General features: G+C 41.6%; 1 protein-coding gene across 2 annotated transcripts in view; it reads right to left on the bottom strand.

Moving 5' to 3' along the window:
* Positions 1-26005, bottom strand: part of LOC126919109 (heterogeneous nuclear ribonucleoprotein L) — a 164703-nt gene that overhangs the window by 40303 nt on the left and 98395 nt on the right. For both annotated transcript variants that reach the window (XM_050727808.1, XM_050727809.1), the window contains exon 6: positions 21006-21069. In XM_050727808.1, the coding sequence (XP_050583765.1) occupies positions 21006-21069 (64 nt within the window). The remainder of the gene's footprint in view (positions 1-21005; positions 21070-26005) is intronic.

Here is a 26005-nt window from a genome sequence, read left to right as displayed (position 1 = left end):
GTTGTGCGTTTATCCGATGCGAAAATTTTCCAATTTTCCAAATTTCTTCCATTCGAAAACATTAAAATTCGCTGTGTTTCTTTTCGAACGAGTACAAATTGGCACACTTCGACTCAAATATATTTAACTAGAAACTCGTTCATTTCGAGTCGTTTCCATACGGAGATGTTCGATTTCCAGAAACGTTTTACTCGGATTGGACACGGAAGAAGCGAAGATTGATTCGGTTACTCTCGTGCATACTTAAATCGTACGAATAGAATCCGTTTACCGTGGAAATCGTCGCCACGGGAGCAAACGCACGAAAGGCACGCATAACGTAAAGAAACACGCGGCAGCATGTGTGTAAACGTAAAAACGGAGCGTCGATAGATAACGCGTCGTTATGTGGATTCTTGGCGAGAGGCTGAAGAGGACGGCAATCTGTTTTCTTCTCGTCGTGAAACTACGCCACGTGTCTGTTTTAAAAGTGGCATGGAACGACCGAATGCAACGCGAGATCAAGCGGAAAAAGGTACGAAATATAAACTGGAGGGTTGCGCGTGCAGGGCGAAAGAAAATAAAAAGACCACGGTCGATTATCTCGTACGTGCAATACCGATTGCTTACTACCATCAACACAACTGCACCCCTCTATGTTTTCACTCGCCTTTTGTCCCCTTTTTGTTACATCGAATAATATTTTTGCTCTTTCATCTAAAACCAACAGCACGCGAATAAATATTTTGATTTTTCCATACAACGAGAAGCTTCAGCGTGAACGGTGGAATAAATTGATCGCAGTGTGATTAATCTTGAAAAAAATGTCGACGTTTTCAATGTTTCTCTTTTAATCCTGCGATTTACGGCGAAGAAACGTTTATACGGTATGTGCACGCTTTGCCGACGGCCGTATCAACGGTTGCGATCCATTAGTCAGGCACTTTATGAAATTTAATAATCGGACGACGTTCGATGTCGTCGGTTGGGTCTGGTTCCATAAATCACAGCGGCGTCACAGTGACTTTCAACAACGATGTCCGATTTGTGTGTCAGATTTAGAATTTCAAAGTGGAAGTTTAACCTTTCGAAGTGTTTGATCTTGAAGAAAAATCATTCCTAGGGGAAACTTTCGCATTGTAAAACGATTTGTATAGTTTACTGAAAATTCTCTGTATTTTCTAACTCTCTCTCTGTCCCTCTCTTTCACTGACAGGCGTTAAAATACCACAAACCTACCGCACTGGATACACATGAAGAGTACTCAGCGTCCTCCTAAATCTTTCGCAGTTCAAATAAAACGGGTAGTAATATCTCGTCTCGAAGATCCGCACCATTTCAACCCTTACAACATTAGAACACGAAAGATTCATATCGACGAATGTCATTTTCGAGCTCTTAACCTTACCTCTCAAGTTTGTTAATGTCAACTCCCAACCGTTACACGTAGACAGAAATTGTTGAAAAAGACGAACTGCGAATTATTCAGCTGTTCCCTGTTTTCGCATGTTTGCGAGCGTTTGATATGCTTCGCATCACGTCTAATCTCCAAGAATTAAGAGCTACAGCAAACAAAGCAGGAGATTCGAATCAACCAAACAACAGACCGACACTAATTAACTAGATCCAGCGCGTCTACGCTAAGCTGGCAAGTAATAGCTATAAATTCGCCTAAACCCAGACACCGATTCTAACCACGCCGTTTATCCCCCCTGCCAAAAAAAGAAACAAATAAAACCGGCGAACCAACCAAAGGGAAAGAATCGACGATACATTCCTATGGAATAATTCATTGTAGGGTCGATAGATTCACGTCAGCTTGCGCGATACATTATCGCGGATAGGTGGAACGTCTTGAAAACGAAATCGAGCGATCAATTCCGGTGGAAGTGGAAATATCCCGAATCGGCAATAACTTTGAGTACGCCTCTGTTCCTTTCGATACGAAAAAGAGAACTGGACAGAGAAAAGGGAGAAACAAGGTCACGAGCAACGGTAAGATGGAAAAAAAATAAAAGTTCGATCAAGCATCGATAAGAGATTTCCTCCAACTATCCCGAGGTTTTCGTTTTGAGGGACATCTTCATCGTGGCTTCCAAATCGTCCAAGGGGATCAGAGACACATATATGTACATACATAGTTCACAAACGTGGGAAACACGTCAGGGGGAAGCGTATCGGGAAATGGGTCGGGAATAATCGGCGTATGAGAGATCGATAGTTGTATAGATGGATCCAAAGGGCCGGCGACGCTGATTGGCAGCGCTTCCGGCTTCTACCAAAAATACGCTCCAACAACCTGCTTCCTTTTTCTATCGCGTTTGACGGACAACCGATGTCCCGGTAGCCACCATCACGTTTGTACGTTGGCATTTCGGCCTTTCTCCGACTTGGGACGCACGGTTGCTCACGAAAATATCCGAACACGTGCGCAAATTTTCTACGAATATATTGTTACGATGGTAATACAAAATCCATATATAACGAAACGTTACTATCGCATTTATAGTGCAAAAATTTCAATCAACATAATTTACAATGGTATTACCAAAATGTTTGAACAGTCGAGTGTTTATCATATTAATAAGCGTAATATTTTCAGCGAAACCATCTATGTTTAGCACAGTTACTCGTGGTGTATATTAATTTTTTATCAAATATATGTTTGCATTAAATATCGTGCAACTTCTGTACATATTTTCGGTTTGGTTTCGAACTTGACCGGTATAATTATGGCAGTCGTATCTCCTACCAAAGTTCCAAAATGTTTTATATATCGCGTACAATATATACGTAAAAGTTGTCAAATACGTAGTTTCGCGAGCAACTGTACAGATCTCGAAAGATCTGGAGACTTTTCGAAAGAACTATGCAGTGGTATATTGAAACCAGTGCACATCTTTCTCCGAGATGACCCGATTCTTTTCTCTTTTAATTCGTATGCTTTCGTTCGACGTGCACGATATATGCAAATGTTGTGATATAAATGTAAATTAAGCAGACTTCTGTTGCCAGGTTTGAACTGGATCGAGAAATCGAAAAAATATATTAATGTTATGATTCTGAATTTTCTGTTCTCTCCACAATCAACAGCTTTATAACGCATGCACGAAGGTAGTTCGAGCTGCGAGGACTCTCAAAGGTTCGAGATTCTCTGCTTCCTGGAATAATTCGCTCGTTGCTAGGGAGCGATCTTGCTGGAAATGGTCGTGAAGTCGACGTTAAAGGACGAGAAATGTCCTCGCAAAAGCTCTTTCGCGTAAACTAGTTGTTTGATGAAGTTGAGCATGTTGCGAGTCATCTGATGGATTGCTTTAGTTAAGAATGCAGCATGGAACAATATCGACTGATTTAAATTCAGATAGGAGACGAGCACAATGGCGAATGATCCTTCAGAGACACGTTCCATTATGATCTCTAAATATAACTAAATAATACAAGATAATTCGAATACAAGGAAGAAACGCAGTAGCAAATAGTTGTCGAAAGAACTCGGTTTATCCTCTTACGATCGCTAAACGTGATTAATTCTGTGCAAAATGTTCGCTCAATGACCTGCCCATTAAGCCGAAAAACCGTGCAACAAGGAAAAACCTGATGAGCAGAAAATTCATAAGCGACAGCATTAAAATATCACGCGAGTAATTTATCCGGGAATAAAATTAGGAAAATACTAACGAAGAGAGATCAGAGTGCTCTGGTAATTTAGCAGGATGAAGGATGTTGAAAACGAAAGAAGCGGTTCGTTAAGCGAAGTTGGCTGAAAATGTGCAGAAAAGAAAAAATAAGATTTCTCTCCGGTGAAGACGAGAATACAACAGCTGGTCGGAAAGACGACTTACGAAAGAGAACAAGAGACGGTGGTATCTGGAAAACTCGCGATTCGACGTACGCAACGCGGCTCTTTCAATTACCGAGGCCTCCGGTTGCATCAAACGCACCTTTTCCTGGCTTACTCGAAGATGCGCTCGAGGAAAGCTTGGCAGATGCCCGTTCCATTTCCCGGCCGCAATTTCCTCGACATCTGGTTATGTCTATACACACGATCGTACGTATACGTAGTTCGCGTGTTCTCTTTCTCGCTACCGAGTCTTCAACCGCACAGTTCATTTCCAACGGAATCGACGATCTTGTCGACGCGAGAACGTGTCCGACACACGACTGTGTTGATCTGATTTCCTGATAATCAGAACTCGATTCGCATTCACCGACAGCCACGAACTCGCAAGGTCGAACGAACGTTCAGAAACGATTTCATTCCATTACACGGCGAATCATCGTGCGTTCAGAAAGCTCTGTCGACTAGCAAGTGACAATGAAACGCTCGAATCCTGAAATTTTCTAATTTGAAAGAAACTTCGATTCCGAGATCGTATCCGGAATTACTTTGTCCGCAAGAAGCTTGCAATGAATCTTTAATTTACTATATCTCGAAGATATAAACCGGTCGCAATGACGTACAAGATGTTCGTCGAAATAACTAGCGAGACAAGGATAACGGTGCGTAGCAGAAAACAGGCTAGTCCACGCGGTATTGGCCGGCGTGCTTAGTCGATCAATCAATCAACCTGAACGAAGCTCAAAAACGCACGAGCGCGCATTCCAAAACGAAGCACCTTCAGCCACAATAAAATACGCAATATGTCAGCGTTATTTACGAGGATTGGAAACTGTCGCCCCAGCGTGCCTGGTCCCCAAAGAGATGCGTCATCGCTTTAAAATCGTTCTACTCGCGGGCATCGAGCTTCTAGTGTCCATTGACTCGCTCATTGTCGTTCGCGGTCGTTGGAAAAACGAATCTATTAGTATGCGCGCGAGTCGTGACTTTCATCCTTCCCAGATCTAACGTTGCTACTGGTCCGCGACGGAAGCGGAAAACGGGTCAACGGAGACTTACAGCGCGAGCGACGACTACAAAGGTCGCTGGTTATCGCAAAGGTAGCGAAAAAGAAACTTTAATTCGATCGCCAACTACATTGACCCATTTGCAGTGGCGCGTTTCCATGCAAATAGCCGCGATAAAAGAAGGAGTTCTACCAGGCTCTATGATCGGCCATCGTCAAATGATTTCTACTCGGACTATGCATGTATAGAAACGATTCATTAGCTGTTCACGAGATGGGAGCTTCATCCGATCGTTTTGTTATCGGCCAGACAAATATGTTTCTAGGAAAACTTTGCTTGTTTCTCTTCTTCGTGGAACGCGAGTGAGATATGGATAATTGACGTACATCTTCTCGAAAGTGAAACGCCAACACAATATTGCTACAAAAAATTGTACAGTTGTTTCCTAAATTTATCTTAGAATTCTAGACGTTCTTGTATAGAATCTTAGAGAAAAATCTAATCTGTACTTTTATCGGTCACCGTGAACAACGGAAGATTCTCGCTGCCCGAAATCATTTCCAACGAAGGGTTAGCGACGCGACGGTCAATTAACGAATCAAAACCCCAGCCAGTTAACACGATGCCACTGTAATCTGCTCGTTACGTTCGTGGGGGCGAGTTTTGTTGGGAGATGTCACCGACGGACCGTGAAGTCTTCACGGTTCGTTGTGTGTCGCCAGGAAAACGAGCAAAGAAAGCTGGAAGAACGAAAGCGGACGATGAAACTGAAGCGAAGTGGCGTGCAAGAGAGCGAACGCACGATGAAAACCGTGTTTCGTCTCACTCTGTCCGAGCTGTTAAACATACTTTTCTGCACGCTGTTGCCCTCAGAACCGTTTTGGATCGGCCGGTTTTAATAAATCCGCGACACATGTGCCATCCGCGGATAACGCCAGCCTTGAATCTCGTAGGGAAGCGAGCACGGTCTTCTCTTTCTCTCTTTCGTCGCTAATGACGCAGCTTTAGAACTTTCGAGTGTAACGAGCCCGAGAGGCAAGTGCTTCGAGGATTGGAAAGAGCGAGAGAGTAGCCGTCGCGTCGAGCCAACCGGCCGAATTGTCTTCATGCGAAATTTACGACAAGCCGTACGGTCACTCATTCTCGTGAAGTTCGCTTCAAATGGAATGACACGGATAAATGGATTCCACTACGGCGAGATACGAGAGGAGAGGGAATCGAAGTTACCAGAGAGATTTACAAATCGAGCGTCGCGACGCGTTTCGGTCCTACAGAGACCGAGAATGATACGTGGAAGTGCATCGCGTTCTCTTCTGCCGCGATTAATCCTTTTACAAGGGAATTGTAGGCGGTAGCCACTCGAGACTCAGGAATTTCCGACAAAATATTCGTCGTGGGTAGCTTAATCGGGAAGGCACCGGTCCGGCAAACGCCAGTTCCGGGTTCGAATCCCGATCCAGCAATCCGAACGATCGAACGATTTCTCTCCTTACGGAATTGTTTTTAGGAAAATTTCTCTTATGGGTTATCGACAGCGATCCTTTTTCATGATTTTGTAAAGAAGACAAAAATGTGAGTCCAATTCTATTAAAAATAAACGCGCTTGTGATCCAGTTAGTTAATAATTCATCAAAGAACAGGAGGAGGGCTAAGACAGTTGTTAAACAATCGGACTTTGTCCAATGCGATTGAGATTTAAAAAAACGAGATTCTTCGGTGTCGAGATTAAAGAAAGAATCGTGGAGAACGATGATATACAAGGATCACTGTCCGATATATAAGCTACAAGATAGAAATTATAAGAAACACCTTAGCAAACATAGAACAGTTGCTGACAAATTCTTCCCCTGGTATTTATAAAACTTTCCCCGATAGTGAGAGCTAAATCAACGAAAAGCTGTTCGCGAGTGTACCGTCCGTTCGATCGCCATTCTTTTCATTGTTTCCGATCGAAGAAACTCGCGGGAAGGTTGAATTCGTACAAAAGAATGGCGGAGTAAAGCATTGGTCTAAACGAGACCAAGTCGAACGAACGAATTCCTTCTTCGAGTGCACTTGTTCGTATTATTTACATTGTTCCGTGACGAGTCCGAAGTTCGAACGAATCTTTCGTTCGTTTCGAGAATTCCCGGAGCACGTCGGAGGAAATCCATTTGACGAACCGCATTGTTAAAACTTCCGGCGTGCCCTCCGCGACAGAAATTTTTAATAGAACCTCCAACGACGATATCTTAATTAAAAATCTTTGTATTTCATCAAGCTCGTTCCTTCGAACTCGAAAAGGGTCGCTTCTATTGGAGTGATCTTCGGTTGAGGCGAAAAATAAGTTATCGTGTCGCGATGTAGAATAGATGTATATGTAGAGGAGAGCAACTCTGGTTCGCCATTTTAACTTGGCAAGAACGAGGAAAAGATCGAGCCCTATCGCCGAGCCAGTTTCCCATCAGCGACCACGAAGCCCACGCGCTCCCTCCATCTGCTGCTGTGCTACCCGTGCTGCCTATCTGGCGAACTAACTTTCAGACAAATTAGCAATTTGCCAGCATCAGGCTAGGTCTCGGGCCGCGGATTGGTCTGGGAGGTAATAGCCTGACGGCCGAAAATTACGGACCGCCTATTCCGTGTCGCGCACATCCCGATAAATTCTATATAGTTGCACACGCTGTATAAATTCGTCGCGTTATCACACCGCGGAAGTTGCGCGTTCCAGACGCTACCTCTTATCAAGATTTAAGTTTCTCGCGTGAAAGATGATTCGATATGCATATAGGATACGGTCATGGATTCTATAATAACTTTCCAACTATTCGATGATATACGGTGGCTTACGAAAGTGTTTGGCCATTTATCGCGGACAATTTTTATACGATATATATCGCGAGATGTTATATAAACCGTTTTAAAATTTCATTAGTTCCGTAATGGTACACGATCATTATGATTATATCGATAAAATTTCAAATCGAACTGACAATGTACGAGGAAATTATAAGACTTTTACCGTTTGATAAAAAATTAGTACGAACACGAGTCGTAAGGACGATATTATCACGGAATATTGAAAATTATCGACACGACCGACGATTGTCTGTTTAAATGATTTTTACGATTTTCAACTTCTATGAATACTTTCAGACCTGTTTCATGTTTTACCAACGTATTAATAACAATAACGATATCTGAAAACCATAATAGTCGTATCTCTCGCGATAACCGTATCTTATTACAATACTAACGAGATTTCAAAATGTTTTGCATAACACGCGTAATATATTCGTAAAACGTTTCCATAATATATCGGATAGATGATTCCGAGAGCTGCTACTATTGTATACATTTCCGATAAATGTCATAATTCATGAATAAACTCTTAACGACTTCAAAGCTTCACCGCCCGTTGTTTTCTAGCTGTTAAATAAAATCTCAGCCACGGTAATTCGAGATTTCTCATAAATACCAAAGAGTCACGTTCGCGTCGTAAAAGCTATTCGCGCGACGTATCTAAACTCGGCCCGAAAACTTCGAGGGATGAAAATGCTGGAGACGCGAAATAACACCGAGAGAGAGAGGGAGAGAGAGGGAGAGAGAGAGACGAATCGAATTTAATTAAATCGTCCGACCCTTAATTACGCGACTCGAAGTAAACGGTGGTTTGAGAAACCATTCGACGCAATGAAAGAGGGGGAGGGAGTGACGACGAAAGTTATGTTTTCCTCTCCTTATCTGACGCGGCAAGTTCGCCGCGTTTACCAGGAAAACGGACGTACAATTCCAGGACGGTGGTTGGTTTATATAGACCACGGTCTGTTCTGATATTAGCCTCATGAAGACGTCCAGCAAGCAGTAATTGAGCATTAGGGGTGGACGTAGAGGACCCGAGGGCGTGGGCGCAAGACCAGGTGGTAAACGATCCAATTACTGAAAAATATATCTGAGATTACCCAACCTAAACCGAGGGTTATTAGATGGAGAGGAAGTCGTCGTCGTCGTCGTCGTCGTCGTCGTCGTCGTCGTCGTCGATGACGGTGCTGCGACTGGTCATTAACGAAGGATAAAATTAGCTGACGTATAAAAATCCTACGATTAAATCCTGCATCGACGTTACAGAGAACATTTTCATGGAACGTAGCTGTCATTGAATATAACGACGTAAAGCGATAAAACGTAGCACGTTGAAGACGATTTTCAAGGGCGGAACGACATGGTAGTTTCCGGGAAAGTTTGCGGAAGTGGCCTTGCAGCTAAATGAATGGAAGATGGAAGCAATTTTACGAAGAATGTGTATTTTACTGGTTATTCGACGGAACGAGGTTGTTTCCAGGCAAAGAATCGCGTTCAACCAAACGGAAATTAAAGGTAACGAAAAAGGTAACGGAAAATAATAATGAAAAGCACCGAGAAATGTTCTGGAACAGAAATACTTTTTGAAGGACAGAATAGTCGGGAATTTATTAACATTTCCTTCCGCTTCGATGTACGTACGACGATTCACCAAAGTATTTCAACATTTATCACAGAAAGCTTTCATGAATATATATTGTGTCTACGCGTATATGTGTTACGTGTATAGGATATATGGATGCGGGTTATATTAAACTTTCTGAGATTCCATTAGCGCTATTGCGACATACGACTTTACCGTGATTGTATTGATCATTAATATCCGGGCTTATTAATATAATGGATGACTCTCCGATCCGTTGTACATAAGCTTTCTTTTGTCCAACTTTTACGTCAAACTTATAGAATTACCAATTTCGTGCTTGTATAAATTCATTGAAGAATAGAAAACGAATCGTCATATCGCTCGCATTTTACGACGTAAAGAGAATATGTATCGCGTTTCATCGAATTTGTTTACCAGCTTCGTTGATTTCTCGTTAGTCGATCATTGTTTTATCCTATCACGTTCGTCGCGATCGCAAAGTAAAATAAGCAACGAGGTAAAATGTCGAATTTCCGGCCGTAAATTCGACACGTTCGGTAACGGTCACGTTGACACGATCTCGCTTTCCGGTGGCTTCTTCGTCGACTCGTTATCGATTCGTTTACACTGCTTTATAAACGTTCGGTACTTCGACGATTTATCCCAAGGAATTCAAACATTTCAACGTCGGTTCTTTGTTCGTGACCTTGGCGCCCAAACGGCACAACTTCAAGAGACCATTCCAATTTTACCGTAGACATTTCTAGGTAAAATCTACTCATTATCTTTCTTCTTATGCAACGATCTTTTCAAGTATGACACTAACGATGAGATTAACGTTTGCGTGCTATTTTTCTTTAAGCTATTAGAATAAAAGAAATTCCATCGTGGATATTTTTTAGATCGAGGACAAGGAGTTTTTGAACTGAGATGAAATGAATGCAATGCTCTTCGGACAAACAGAAACGAACAAAAATTTCGGTAGATCGGAACGAACGCCGAATGGTTTCAGGCCAACGCAACATGCAAAATATGAAACCGCTTTTAAAAAGCTCTATAGATCCCAACACAAATCCTCTGTATCCTAAAGTCATCGAATACCTTTTTGAACTATAACATCGCTCCTGTAACAAAGCTTTTCCCATATTCTCGTTACCGAAACGGAAGGATCGTTGATCGTGTTTTATCATGGATAGAAACTACGCTTCCAAAAAAACATCCCGAATTCACAAACGAGCCTTTGTGCCGGTGTAAGCAACCAACCGTCGATAAACCAACTAAAAGATACAAGAACCTTAAACGTTTTCGTTATTTACATACAGAGAAAATCGTGTGACAATCTCAAGCCAGAATAACTCTCGAAAATTCTATCCTCTTCTTTCGTTAACGATATTCATCGACCAATAACCAGTAACCAGTTTGTCGAAAGTGTTTCACGAATATTCTAGCTTCGCATATTCCATAAGCTCATTCTCTTCGAATCGACTCTGCGTTACCCCAGGGGAACGATATGCTGGCGTACGAAAAGCTGCTGAAATCGAGTCACACGAAAGAAAGAAAGGGGTAGGGTTTAAAAATTCATTCCGCGGTTATTCGTCGCTTCGCTATTCTTTTTGTCTCTTGAATCTCGTTTGTAGATCTCGCACAGACCTCTGCAACTCGCATTTGAAACGTTCGCGCACATTTAGAGACTGAAATCGTGTTCGCGTAGCCACTGACGCAAGCGACGCTGATGGACTGAAGAGGCCACAGCAGATCTTTCGTCGAGTTCGTTCCATTTCCTTCCGAGCAATCTTAATTCGACGACGACGCTCATCTAACCTGGCGCGACTAAAAACTCACTGTAACGAGCCGCAAATATCATTGTGTTTCGCTTGGGACAACGACGCGCGGGATATTACTGGCCTGACGAATTAATTAATTAGTCTCCGCGAAGCAAACGAGAAAAAGAGCTTCGTCCGGACACCTGTTGCCAGCTTCAAGTTGAACGATGGCTTTTTGAAAATGACTCGCCTTGAAAATTCCAGATAAAAAAAAGGACCAGGAGTTTGGGAATGGCGATCGTGGAAAATCGAACACTGCGCGGATGACAAAATTAATGGTCTTGGGTCTGAGTAATTTTCGGAAGGAGGGAACCGTTCGACGAACGTTTGACAGCGATTAGAACGAATTTCTACATCGAGGAACAGAATCGAAGAACTTGCCGAGAGAAGTCGCCTGTGGAATCATATAAACTTTAGGTTACTAGAGTATGGAAAGATAGGTATTACGACAGAAGTCTATCGTGGGCGATCGAATCGATTGAAATCGACATTGAAAGGAAAACAGATGCCTTCGTTAAACCTTTGGAAGGATTTTCTATTCGAGCGTTATAGTTTCATTCGCTTAAAACTGTTATAGAGAAATAATATAGAGAGAGAAAGAAAGAAAAAAGAAATGGTTAGTCACTGGAATATATAGCAGCGATGGAAGCCTGACAAAGATATGTGGATTCGCAATCAAATCGATTTCGAGGCAATCAGTCTTTCGAGTAGGAATAAGCCAGCGTTCCTTTGTATGATCGCATGTACTCTAATATGATTGACATTTTGAGATTCCGCGTGCCAACAACTAATAGGAAAATGGATGTGCCTTTCTACGAATTGCCTCGGAAATACAGAACATATTTCTGCGGACGTCAGTCGCATCTATTGCGTGGGATGGCGTGGAACCCAATTATCTCTGCAACCTTACTTAAGACAAAATTAACTTACGTTGAAATTTTCTCATCCTCCTTTGTAGATTTCTTTTAAAGAGTAAAAAAAAAGAGGTCCGATATTATTTAAAATCGTGGTAATTTAAAAAGGAAGTTGGAAATTTCTACGTTTAAGGAAGTTACTACCGCCAATTTAAATAAATGCAAGAAATTTGTTTCTAAGAATTATCGACAATTAATCGTTCTACTCGTATCTAACCGTATTGGATTGGTAAAAGAATGTAATATTACGTCAACAGTTGTTAAAATATGTTTACGTCATTGTAAGAAATATGAGACGAATTTTTTGGTTCCTAGAAGGAACTACAGGGAACAACCTTCTAAACGCAACCTATCGAAACATAGTGAGATTCGAGACACGCGTTTGTTATGACTGACTGTCCAACTATGTTTTATCGCATGCCAGATATTCGTAGCGACCCCGTTTAATTTAAATCGCGAAACGGTATGCGCGTTGTCGCCATACCAAACATCTCCACTTCGCGTTTACGAGTTTCCTGATCTTTGCCGCATAGTAGATGAAAATTTTCCGCGAGAAAAAGTGCAAAATATGAAACACGTCGACGAAGAATCCATCGCTATATATATTTACGCTATGTTATTCGTAACATTAATAAATTTTCCAAGTACACGAATCTATCTCTCTAAATTCGATCTTATCTAACATAATGCGAATTGTTTCGGCGTTAAAACGTTGTTAAGTACATTGCTTATCGGTGACGAATTTTCACAGATATCGATGGATATTGAATCGAGGACAAAGAAAGAACGAACCTTTGAGACGCAATTCGATTGAACGCGATGAAATTTCTTTTTGCTCCTTTCAGTCCCTCGGTTAGATCTGAATATTTTATTATACAGGATCAACACGGGCACACGTCCAATCGCTTTCGACTAGGAAAACCGGCTCGTTCAACGGTATCTATCGTACACACAGGATCGTTGCGGGCTAAATCCACGATCAGCGTAACAAGCTCTAGGTATCGAGCGACCAGTAGAATCGATAGTTTATTAACCTTCTCCTCGACCTATGTGGATACGATTTTACCGCGCGTATATACGTAGCTTCCAGTTTGGCCGCGATCTGAAATAAAATACCGCGGCTTCCAAGCTAGCTCTAACCATCGTATCAGCGGACGACCTCGTTCTGCTTCATTTCGGCTGATCTCGCGTTTTGATTTTTCGCGCCATTTATCTCGAGGAACACGTGCCATCGTTCGATCGCCGAATAGAGGGCATAAAGTTTTATGTAAGTGCATCGATCACTGACTTTCGATTCACCCCCGTCCCCTTTCTCGCTGTATCTCATAGACACGAAGCTTATTCTCGTTTCGCCAACGACGACGAGTCGTCTTTGTCGTGTTCGTGGTGTTCTTGGCTCGATACGGACCGAAAGAAGATATCGTCGCAAAACTTAAATCCTTTCTGCCACGACGCCGAGATTTATATATTTCGAACATAACTCGTTAACCAAAGCTGGCTCTAGGCAACTCTCGGTCGAATTCCCGTGCGCCGTGCTCGTCTCTTTGTTCCGTTGCTCGTTGACTTTATATACTTCGAACAACGGACTCGTTTGTTCGTCTGGCTTTGTCTTCTCTTATCCCCATCGACGTTCCACTCTCTTGGGTAGCTACGGTTCCGCGACATTTATACGGCCTGGGCCTATAGACGACCAGACGAGAAACGAACGGGGGCTACTAATCGCGTTCACGAATCGTCGTGCCAAAGCGAAATACAGCGGATCGGCTGTCGCGCTTAGCGACGACGGAAAATTGGAGCTAACGTGATCGAGAGATTAACTAGCCTCGTTAAAAGCCGCTATTCTTGGAGGGTTCGAACCCGAGAGAGTTTCTGCCCGCTGCCGCGTATCATTCTGGCCAATCTTCTTGAAGCGACGGCTCGTTTCTTTAAGGGGTTGCGTGCTACACTCTAGTGGCACCAGTGACGTGGATCTGACAGCGAGCAGAATGCCTGCCTATCCGCTCGATTCGAAACGTTCTCTAGCGCGCGCGATTCGTTCTGCCTCGTGCCAGAGTATCTATGTGGTTGTCTCACGTTCGACGACAGACGTAACTGCGTTTGCAGTTTACTTAGAGTTCCTCGTATTCCACACGTTCCATCGAGTACCGCGGCAAATTGCTACGTTACAGCGAGAGGTAAATAGAGAGAGTGCACGTTATTAAGATCTTTGTGTTGTAATCGCCTTGAATAATAGTCTTTGTTCGGTAAAACGTCTCGTCGATGCAATAATTTTATAACAATTGACGATGCTTTTTTAAACTTTCTCTGTGTATAACGTTAATGCGAAATTGATAAAGGGCATAAATATTTTTCTCGAGTAAAACGTTCTATCGTAGCAGTTCGCGCGATCGTGTTTCTCACCATTTCAACGATATAAAAAGATTTTCTTCGGTACGTGGCATTGATGGGTTTTTAGAATCGATAAAAGACACAGTTGTTACAGGGCATTGCCTAACAACGTGGAAATTTCCGTCATTGGCAAAGTCGCAAGGAATCTCTGTATGTGTATGAAGAGTGACGATGTTACCGATGCGGGAAAGATCCAAAGTTTTATAAAAGTATATCGGAGTCCCGCGACATTATCTAGCTATATACGTCGTACCAAACGGTGGGACGAACTTAAATATATTCGAGCACGTGACAAATGAGTCTAAAGTATCCTCTCTATTTATATTCCACGTTTACCTGCTCGACATTTACATGCGGGTAATCTACAATTGTGGGTCCAAATTGTCAGACACGTGTTACGCATCTAAATCGCGTCTCTTTGCTTTCTTATTTCTCTATCGTTTTCGCCGAGACTAACGGAACACGTGCAAAACGGAGAAGAAACAAAACTATACAATGTAAAAAGAAACTGTCCTTTGGTAGTTCCAAAAATATTAGTTCTTTTTGCAAAAAAATTCTCGACTGTGATTAATAAGAAAATAAATTTGACGATTCTTTGATAGCGTACTTTGATAGAATTTTAATTGGTTTAGTAATATTCCGACGGTCATTTTTAACGATAGCATCGAAGCCTCGTCGAATATTAAAATCTTCGTAGACAAACGTCGACAGGACGATATAGCGTTAATATAGAAAATAGAACAGTTCGTGTATTAATGGCAGAAACATATAGAATGCGAATATGATGGCTTCTGAAGCTATTTCCTGTTTCGTCATACCTAAGTCGATTAGGTGATTTAGATCTTCCCGGTACTAAACACGATACGTTCTAAATAATATTCTCGCACAATTTCGATTTATTAATAATCAAGGATTAATTTCAATTAACTTCGTATAAAAACTGTTATCCCTGTGATGCTTCAGGAAAAGATACCCACTCAATTTTTTCACGTAAGTTTGGAACATTGTTCACGCTATTCAATATCTTCTCAAGATGAGCATTATCTTTTGGAAAATCGATTAATAATAACCAAAAAAAAAAAAAAAAAAAACAATAAACAGATTTTTAAGAACCGAACAAGGAAAATGATGTTATTCTTGAAAAATATCAGACACAACCGAGTTAAACTTTCAGAAGAATTATTATTGTGAAGAATATCGACTCAAGAAGAAGCGAGTCATCTCATCTTAATTTTAATGGCTGTTCGAGTTTCCAGGGAACGCGAAACGGAAAATCAGATTCGAACGACAGGAACGTCGATGCGATCACTGTGTTACACGGTGAAACTCGCCTCCTCTCTCCGGATTCTCATTTCGTTGTTCAAACAAGGATCCAGGAGAGACCACTACTCGACTCTCGATTTAATCGTGTCGAGCGGTGAATCGATGCCACGGGGCAAACACGTCGATCGGTATCGCGACGAACAGCTGCCGATTGCCATGAAAACTTGCCGATCAGCTACTCGGTCGCGTCTCCTTTGCGGAAAAAAGCTCCAATCTACTATACCTTTCGATCCAATGAAACTTTCATCCGTAAGATGGTTCGGATAGACACGGAGAAAATGTTAGAAGTACGCCAGTCGACCTCACCATCTTCTTCTTCTTGAACCTAATTGATCTAGTGCTCCGATCTACTGATCTGTGTTCTTTGTGACGTCATTCGTTAATACGAAATACAGTCACTTACGAAAATATTTTAACACTTGCTATATAGAAAACTTTTACGAATATATTCGAGTTTACAGATGATCGAAGGTGGAACTGAATAAAGGTTGTCTTGGCGTTTAAATTTATTTGCTGGTTTTACGAGAAGTGGCATAAATAACCGGATCCGTTGTTTGGATTTGTCTTAGACTGTTGCTGCATAGATTCTAGCGAGTACGATGGGTATTTTAGAAGGCTGAGAGATTACGAGACGTTAATTGTTTCTTACTTGATAGGATGTACGCGTGATAGACCGAAGAATGTGGTGTAGGGCGTGAAATGATCTCGCCAGCCAACCGCACTGCCAACAATTCCGACAGAGAATTGAATTTGACGCACTAAATCTGTCTAAGTCACAGCGTTGTCACTAAGGAATTAAGTTATCAGGCGTGTTTTATTAGGCGCGTTAACGCGTCCCTTCTCCCATTTGCTTAGGAAAAGAAGAAAAACCTGTTTGTCTGATTGTTCGATACTAACTATAATTCCATCGATCCTCAGTGTCTAGACTGGTCGACACGATTTATCTTCTGGAATTAAAAAATAATTTGCTTCGTGGAAAATTTCACGATTTGGGGATGATGGGAATGAGCAAATTCAGGAGATCACAGAGGACACGTAGGACACGACGACTCAAGGATCGTAGAGTAAGAATCATGAATATCATCTTTGGATTCTCGGATCTTTAGATTTTCAAATTTCTTATTGCGTAATAGTATCGATCAAAACAGGAAAACAGCGGTGACTCGGTTGTTTCACGAGTAGGAAGTAAAAAATTGCTAATAGATTACAGGCATTCGAAGGAGAGCACACGACGCAGAAATAAAGCCAGAAACTTTCCAAATATTCTTCCATCAACAAACACAGAATCACTGCCCGTATTGGAAACTTCAACAAGTAAAAATCATTCAAGCAACACCGTTATCTTAGTATCGAAACTTTGCTTCTAGCCTGAAGCAGCCCCGAGACTTTCTTAACGACCTAACAGATTCGCAAACTTTCTCCTGTGTCTTTCACCGAATAACTTTGGAAAATACTCCGAGAAGAGAATAGTTGGCGAGTAATCGACCGGTTTCGAACGTCCGCGAATCCTTCGACCGATTCCACAAGATCGAGAAGATCCGAAGGCCGTAGCGTCGCGCCGGACCAATTACTCGGTGAATTCGAGTATTTAAGAGCTGCGCTAGAAATTTCGTGCATTCGAAAGTACTCGTGTCGGGTATGAGTGACGCGACGTCAGCCTGCGTGTAATTGGACCGAATTCCACGAGTTCGTGTCTGCTTGTCGTTTAGGTGGAATCGCATCCACAGCTTTATACCTGGCACGCGATCCGCGGCACCGTTTCGCTCGCTCCTTCTTAACTTCTTGCGGTTGTTACGCGTTTAATTACTTCGAGAGATCATTCAGTTGCGCGAAAAGTCGCGTGTCGGCTTGTTCAAAGATTTTTGTTATTCTAACGGCGATCGAAACTGATCGCTAAGCTTAGTTTACTTGCGAATAACTTAAGCAAATGCATATTTTTACGAACAAAATCGAAAGAGTAAGATTTAGAACAGGGATTTGTTTCGCTTATCGAACGGTGTAACAGTTACTGTACCGCCAACATTTTCTATATTTTTACCTTCGTGTTATTACTTTCATTTTGCGAGTTTTTGCACGCTTAATTTCCCATAGATGCATAGAACTCCACTGATTACATTTCTGTATTGTATTTCTTCCGTTCGTTCCTACTCCAACGTTTTTATTAACAATGTATCGCGATCGAGGTTAAAGGTTCAGCTTTTACAATCACCGGTCGATGCACGTGTGTGTGTGTAAAGCAAGAACTATCGAGATCATAGGGCACAGTGGTATTTGAAACAGGACGAATGGGAGATTGCGAGCATTGAATGCAAATGTTGCGATCGCGATGGCGTGGGTACCGAGCATTAGGAAAACGATTTGCTCTTCAAAAAAGTGTTAAACGCAACATTGTACCTGTGTGTTTCTAAGCTACAATACAATGTTGGAGATGTGAGTGTCGGTAAATGCTGGGTTACCATGACATTTCGCGTAGTCATCGTTGGTTATCGTTGAAACGTGCCATCTCGAGATGGAAGATCTCGCTGCTAAAATCCTCGTTACCTCCGTTCCGACGCGTAAATATTTCCAGAATTCTCTCCATCGAACATTAATCAGTCACTTTACGCTCTTTAAATAATCATTCGTTTCGAGAACTTCCTGTCACAGCGATCGATGTAATCGTAATTGAAATAAGAATCGTCGAGTTGGTAAATTCTATTAATAATCTCGGGGACCTTAATCCTGAAACTTCCACGAGGTTGTAAGGAATTGATGATAATTGGATAGTAATTCCAATCTCTTCGAAGTAGAGCTTCGCTCGACCTATAAGAATATAGTCACCGAGAACTTTGTTAGATTCATCACGAAACTTGGGTCAATTCAAACAACGTTCGAGGCAAGACATCGCGAGAGCAAAGTGCAGAACGTGCACGCCGTTTAAAATTCCTTCGGTCGATCGCCATCTTGGTAATTGTAATTACCTTTCTACTTAAATTCGGCGTGTAAACTTCAGTAAGCACAATTAAGATCACAGAGGCCCAGAAAGAAAGATCTAGCACGACTAACAAATTCAACAAGATTCGCGCAATCTCAAAGAAAAAGCCGTCTAAAGTCTAAACGATGGAATTTTCTCTCTTAATTACCTCCGAGTGGTAGCTCTGTCATTTTCTGCTCTAAATCTTCCTTCGTTCCGAATTGCACGCGTGATAATCGGCATATTCTATCGTCCAAATGCAACGAAAAGAAACTATTTACAGCGGCTCGCGAAAGTACCTCAACGCTTACCATAGAAAACTTTTATGAATATGCATATTGCGTGTATTGTACCGTTCTTTTATGCCGAAGCATTTCTAAATTTCATTCGCATTCGTAACGAGATTCAATTATCGCGATTATTCGCATTATACGGAACATTTCGAAATTTAATTAACATTACAACGAGACACGGCTGTCTTGTTATACTGATCATTATATTGATAAAATTTGAAAGCAATCTGAAAACGTATATAAAAGTTACGAGATATTTACTGCGAGCATATATTTAGTAGAAAATTAGTATAGTAAAAGAGCATGAATAGCAATCCTAACAAGTGTCTCGCACGATAAATGTGATAAAGCGTGGACGATGGAGCTGTAATAAATACTTTTGCAATTTTCGTGAAACGTATGCTTGTAGCAAATGCTTTCTAACTTCTATATACATTTCCAGACTCGTTTCAAATTCGGCCAATATAATCACAGTACTCTAGTTTCATTAGCATTAATGAAATCTCAAAGTAGATCGCCTAACAAGCGTTCGAATAATCTTCTCGAGCCACTGTATACGATGTTGCTATACCTCGCGAACGTAACTAGCGTGAAAAGTTTCGCGCAATACTCGGTTCGGTATATCGAAATCGTTGGAAATTCGAAATAGGTCGAAGGAGAATTCTGAACGATAATTCCAGGTGGATATGGTCGAAAGAGGACGCACGATCGCGTCGAAGCTGGTGGAAGGGGCAGCAATCTGCGACGGGAAACGACACGAAATAAATTGCCATCGAGTAATTGTGATTTAAAACGGAAAAATATCGAGAGCACGGTTCTCTAACGAGTACCTTTATCGTTTCGCTACAATGGATCGCACACACGTCGATACGACGCGATGCGCGCCCACGGCGCATCTATCGACTCTTCTTTCTTTTTTCGACTGCAGTGCTTTCGGCGAACCGCACGGATCTCCGTATTTCTGTCTCGATTTCCCGTAAAAGGACGACACATCCGACGTGTCTGGTTGCGCGAATCGTTTGCCTCGTTTGCCCGATGTAACACGCGGTATGAATCGATGCGTCTAGCGATGGACGAGAATGATTCGTTCGTGTGGACGGGACTGGAATCGTTCCTCGTTTTGCTCAACCTCTGCGAACGAGCTGAGAAATGGAAATCATCTGCCGGTGAAACTCGCGCGACGTTGAAATTTACTGGCAAATTTATATGGAAACGTAAATCGAATAGCGTAATACGGTTTTAATATTCGTGCGTACGGGTTATATCAGCAGATTAGCCGTTTACAGGGCAAAGCGGTTAATTCCGCTTTTTGAAATTTTAGTGCCAAAGCGCTTGACTGGCGCCTGTCTCCTATAATTTCATTACTTTTTTTCTGCTTTCTGTTTTGCGATAATTTGGCAAATAAGCAGCTCGTATTATGGTCTTTATACCGAAAAGTGCAAACGTTCGTTACAAATATTAGCGGACCGTGAATTCGTAACACGTAACAAGAAGCGATGCAATTTTCACTGATTCGATCATTCGATTTTCTTTGATTTAATAAATACCATCAGAAAGTGGAACTGTCTATCGCAGCAGCCGCCTCAATTATTTTCTTCGGATTATCCAACGATTCTTTACGGGGTTCGATCAACGTTTCCGCGTGTCGAGTAGCGCGCGCACGTGAACTTAACGAGGGGCGCGGAAACCTTCTAAGCTCGCATCCGGACTACGTTTTATCCAATTACCGTTTTCTTCTGTGTTCGCGGGTGCACACGAGCACTGAGAAAGCGCGAGAAAGGAAAAACAGGTCGGCGAAAATGTTACCGAATTAGAAGGAATTCTCAGTTACCGCGAGTCTAATGGAAATAGAGGCGAAGAAAAGGAACGATTCCGGTCCATGGAGAAATTTGTGTGCGCGCGTACACGCAGCCCCTGCTACGTGACATTAATGATTAAAATGCTTGAGAACGGTGGAGCGAGAACGCGTGTTCTCTACGAGCGAACATAAGGGAAAAAATAGATAAATAAACGAGAAAACGGAGAGATAAAAAAGACTAAGAAATTCTGCAAGAAACTCACCCAGCGTCGGCGTTGTGTAGTCCCAGCTTTCCGCGTCGTTTTTGTATACGTTCAGTTTGGTGGGCTGCAAACAAAGAATTTAGATCGAGATTAGTTGCAAGCGATAGTTAAAAGTTATTTTAAAGAAACATTTGCAAGAAACTTCAAAATTATTATCGCTTAACGATGTATTGGCTAGATCATCTGCAATATTTATTTTAATCTTCGATCATTGATATTCAGTTTTTTAGACGCCAACGCGCAATCTATTAAGACTCTTTCGCTAAAACACATTCATACAACGTATTTATCACGTATGTTCGACACATTAATTGCTGCGTGGAAACGAAAGAGATACCCGGTACGTACAACATATTTTTATTAATCATTCCGAACGACTAGGTAAAAAAAACATGAGAAAAAAAAGAGACACATCGTATATCACGTTAGAGTCTGTAAAATTTCGCGCCAATAATTAAGGTGTTACACGAGATGTAGATATATTTCGATTGCTCGTGTGCTCGATTTTCCATACGCATCATTTTTGCAACGCGTAAAATCACCAGAGTTGCTTTCTAGAAAGATATACAATCTCATCGGTGAAACTTGCGGTACAGTTACCGAAGCAATAAATTCAATCTTGTATCGAGTTCTCTGATATATGCACATTCGCCTAGATATGAAACGTAACATCTCCGATAGCATACGATCGATCGATCCGACATCGCTGTGTTCCAAGATCATTCTATCGACATTAGTGTCCACGCATAGATCCGATGCGAAGTTAAGTCCTAATAATTTCAAGCTGGACACCCGTTGAAATTTAACACATTCCGTGCAGTAGCATTGGACGATCGTGCGCGGAATTATTAATATGGGAATTTAACGCAGGCAGGCTGCCCTCGCCTGTACCATAAATCCTCGATTAGCTATGCATGTACCGTTGCAAAATGAATTATACAAACACACGGGCAACCAGTTGGCTGCGAAGAGCTGGAAAGAGGTGGGAAGGAGAACGAATTGTTGGGATTATACGCGGATCGGTAGAAATCTGCGTATCGTAACGATGAACGCGTTAACATCATAGCCGATGTTAAATTGTTTGTTTCACCTCGATTGAACGTATCCACGAAACGATATCTGTAGCCTGTAATCGGCCGCGACTATTCTTATTAAATTTCAATAATATGGCGTTATCGCATGTCGCTTTTATGCCACGAATACCTTTGACGAGATCAACGCAACTTCCGTTCGTTCCCGGTTTCGAAAAGTTCTCCCTCTTTTGTTCAATTTCGCGTCGATCTCTGCTGAGAGAGGAAAAAGCCACCCTCCCGTTCCTTTGTTCGTCGGGGAAAAAATTTAATTCATCGCTACCGCGAACCTCCATTGAATGCTGTCCGTGTTTCACGCGGGATGCAACCTGCCTTCTTTTCTTCCTTCCTTCCATTTTCATCGCTGAATCGAGTCAAGAAGAGTCTCGAATTTTCTGTATACGCGTGTAATTCACGGATCTTAAGAGTAAACGAGGCGGTGGTTATCTTTATCAGTAACTCGTGTCAAGCAATATGGATTACTTTTTATATATTTCGGAATGCGTCGAAATATAAATTGCAAAGAGACAGTACTTTAAAAGTAACGATGCTTTCTATCGACGGTGTCTCTATTCAACATCACATTTTTTGTATATTAATCGCGTACAAGCGTCAGTCATTTTGTATTTTTCAAGTTTCCGTGTGCTCGCAGATTAAAACGGGTTTTATACGAAGCAATCAATCGATCGGTAGAAACCGAGCGAAAGAGCAATCGATGGAACAGCCTCTCCCTGGAATGGCAATACGTCGACTGCTATCGGAAGCTCGGCCGCTTTTTCCACAAGAAATCTCTCTTAGAACCTATTCTCTCTTTGTCGTTAATAGAAAACCTGACTTCATCGCTTAACTCAATGAAGATCCACGAGCCACGGACTTCAATCAGAAAACGGACACTTGTCGTTTAAACAGCCGTCCGATTAATTGAGAAGTTTAAACGATGAATGGCATACAGCGAAGAAGGATATAAATTAGAATAATTTTAGTCTTCTCGCAAACGTTGATCTTAAACTAATATTGCTCGCTTGTATCGAGATACCAGTTTCTACTTGCTGAAATTAACGTCATTTGTCATCCCAACTGCTCGGTTATAACAGCAAATTTGAGGGCCAATTAATATGAATTCTACGCGGAATATAGTGAAAAAGGAGTTGCAGGTGTTGGAATAATCTCCCTTTACTTAGCTTTTAAGGCTGTCGCAAAATAGAGCTACGAGTATAAGCGTCAAATAAACTACAGTTTAATAAAGTTAGCTAATGCAGTTACTAATTCAGTACAGTGCATAAAATCTGGTTCGATACAGCCTTTACCATTTACTCTGCCTCTGTAAATCCGTAAGAAGGTACTAAGACAACAGCGTTCAAGTGACTAACATAATGATACAGGCGACAAAATTACCCGACGCGCATTTTCTTTTTCTGTTGCAGCTTTTTATCTTATGGTAAGTACTGTTTATGCCACTGTACTGGGTACGAATGAAAGAAAGCTCATTAAACGTTGATTCGTTATTTTCCTATAAATTTTGCAATGCCTTTTGCATACTCTGGTCCATTACCTTGGACAAATACAATGCGATTGATGGTCTCTATTAGATTGTCGGAAAAGTGTCTTTCTTTTACAGACACGTCTTTTGCAACAACGCATCTTTATGCAAACACGAAACCTAATTTACCAAACGTTGTGATCTTTATCTCGATAGAACAAAATGGATCATACGTAATTCGATAAAATAATATAAAACGGAAAATGTCGTGCATCCGCTATTTCCTTATAAAACGAAAGAAACTTTCCGGACGACCCAATATAACAATCAACGTCAATTATCGCCTTTTATACGAGACAAGCGTCCTGATGTTTCGTAACTTCTCGATTATTAGCTTCTTATCGCCGATATTATAGAATTATAATATTATAGAACAATTACAGCAATGACCTTGCGATCGCATAAACGCGGAGGTGTGTCGCGATCGTGATCAAGCATTCGGTGCTTGGTTCGCCGCCGATCTATGCGTTAAATTTATCAGATTACGTCTGGACGGTCGTGAAGCGTGCCGTAAATTTCAAAGTCTTGCTCCGCGCGTTTTCAACGATCGTAAAAACGTCGAGCGGTGCTCGCTGCTTAACAAATGCCCCGGCGTTCTCCTTATTTCTCATAAGAATAATTCCACCAGCGACTGGAAGAAAGTAAAACGGCGGCAGAGAGAAAGGAGAGGACGTAGTGACCGGCAGCGTGGTTCGCGTTTATCAACGGGTGCGCTGCTCAACGCGAGAGAAACAGGCGCCAGTTGAGAAGAACGTGAAACGAAAGAAGAGAAAAAGGAAATGGATGGAGAGGAAGAGGAACGCGTTTGCTGGTAATAAACCGTTTTCTCTATGATTCGTGGCTGTTGTGGTGGCGAACAACACAAAGCCTATTACAACGAAACAAATCTCGCGAGAGGGAAACGTTTCACTGCACGTTCGATGCACGGCCAATAAAATCTTCCAAAACGCAAGATTAATCGTAAGCGATATATCTGAGACGAAAGAGAACCGACTCGAGCAAGGAGATTTATCAAGAAACGAAGGTAAAAGATCCGTTGTTAATCGAAGTGACGCGATGAAAGTAAATGAGAAAAAAGGAAATTGTTATTAATTTTGTAAAAAGCAATCGATGGATACGACGAATTTGCAGGCTTAATTAACCCTGTTAAATACTACGTCTATACACGATTCTATTAGGTTGTCCGGAAAGTGTTTTTCTTTCGCAAACGTGTTTTTTACAACAGCGCACCTTCGTACGAACGTGAAACCAAGTCTGTGAAATGTCGTGTTTATCTCAACAGAACGAAATGGATCGTACGTAATTCGACAAAATAACATAAAACAAAAAACGTTGTGCGTCTATTTTCTCATAAAGTTAAAGAAACTTTTCGGATAACCTAATACTTTTTTTTTTTATTTGCATATATTTTACAATCGATTCTCATTGAGAATTATAAATAAATTTTACTGACGTGATACTATGTCGTGTTTAATAAGTGTTTATCGTGTGTTTGATTCTAGTAATCTAATACTAACACCGAATATTCTGCTGATATTGAATACCGTAACCGTGATACTGAATGGAAGCGAAATATGGATGTGATCGAAGAGCATAATTCTAACGCAACAACCTTTGAATAAACATAGATCAGTAACAACCGACTGCGAGTAGCCTTGACCTTTTCAAATAGAAGGAAATTATAGGATCTTTCAAAAGCAGCAGAAACAAAAATAAATCGCGGTTATATATGGCCAGCTATAGTATTTCTGGGTTAAAGTTAAAACTGATCGTATTTTAGCAGTAGAGTAGCTAGTTTATTCGAATCGTTCTGCGGTGTCTTGGAAAAGGGAGACGATTCGCCTTATCCGAAAGGCAAATAGATCGCATCGTCCCTGGAACAATGTCCTCCCTCTCTTACCTTACTTTCCATGAATCCACCGACGACTACTTTGTGAAAGGACGTTCGTTCCTGCGGGCAAATGGATCGCTGAAAGGCTTCCCGGGGTGGAACTTTTTTGGTAAAATAAACGTCGCCGGAGTCTACCCACGATACGTAAATTTAAAAAAGGAGATAGAATTATGAACTCGATTAAATATGTTCGAAAGAGTGACGACGATGGTAGCTCGTAACAAAGGGGCGATTATAGCGTCCGATACGAACCACTAAGAAATTAAATTGATCAACACCATCGAGGTTGTACAATCGTTCGATTTTATATCGTTCGGAAATATTTTGACATTAGAAACGAAACATTTTAAGGTGAGTGTAAATTTTTAATCGAGAAAAGCAACGGAACCAGACACTGAGATTTATGAATCGAAAATACCGCAAAACTTGGGAATTTCGCGCAGCAATAACTTTCAATTCACGCACACATATAGACGTAGAACGTAAAACAAAATCTATG

This window comes from Bombus affinis, chromosome 8 (genome assembly GCF_024516045.1).
Source record: "Bombus affinis isolate iyBomAffi1 chromosome 8, iyBomAffi1.2, whole genome shotgun sequence".
Taxonomy (NCBI): domain Eukaryota; kingdom Metazoa; phylum Arthropoda; class Insecta; order Hymenoptera; family Apidae; genus Bombus; species Bombus affinis.
The sequence above is the reverse complement of the archived record's forward strand: the minus strand, read 5'-3'. Positions and strand labels throughout refer to the sequence as shown.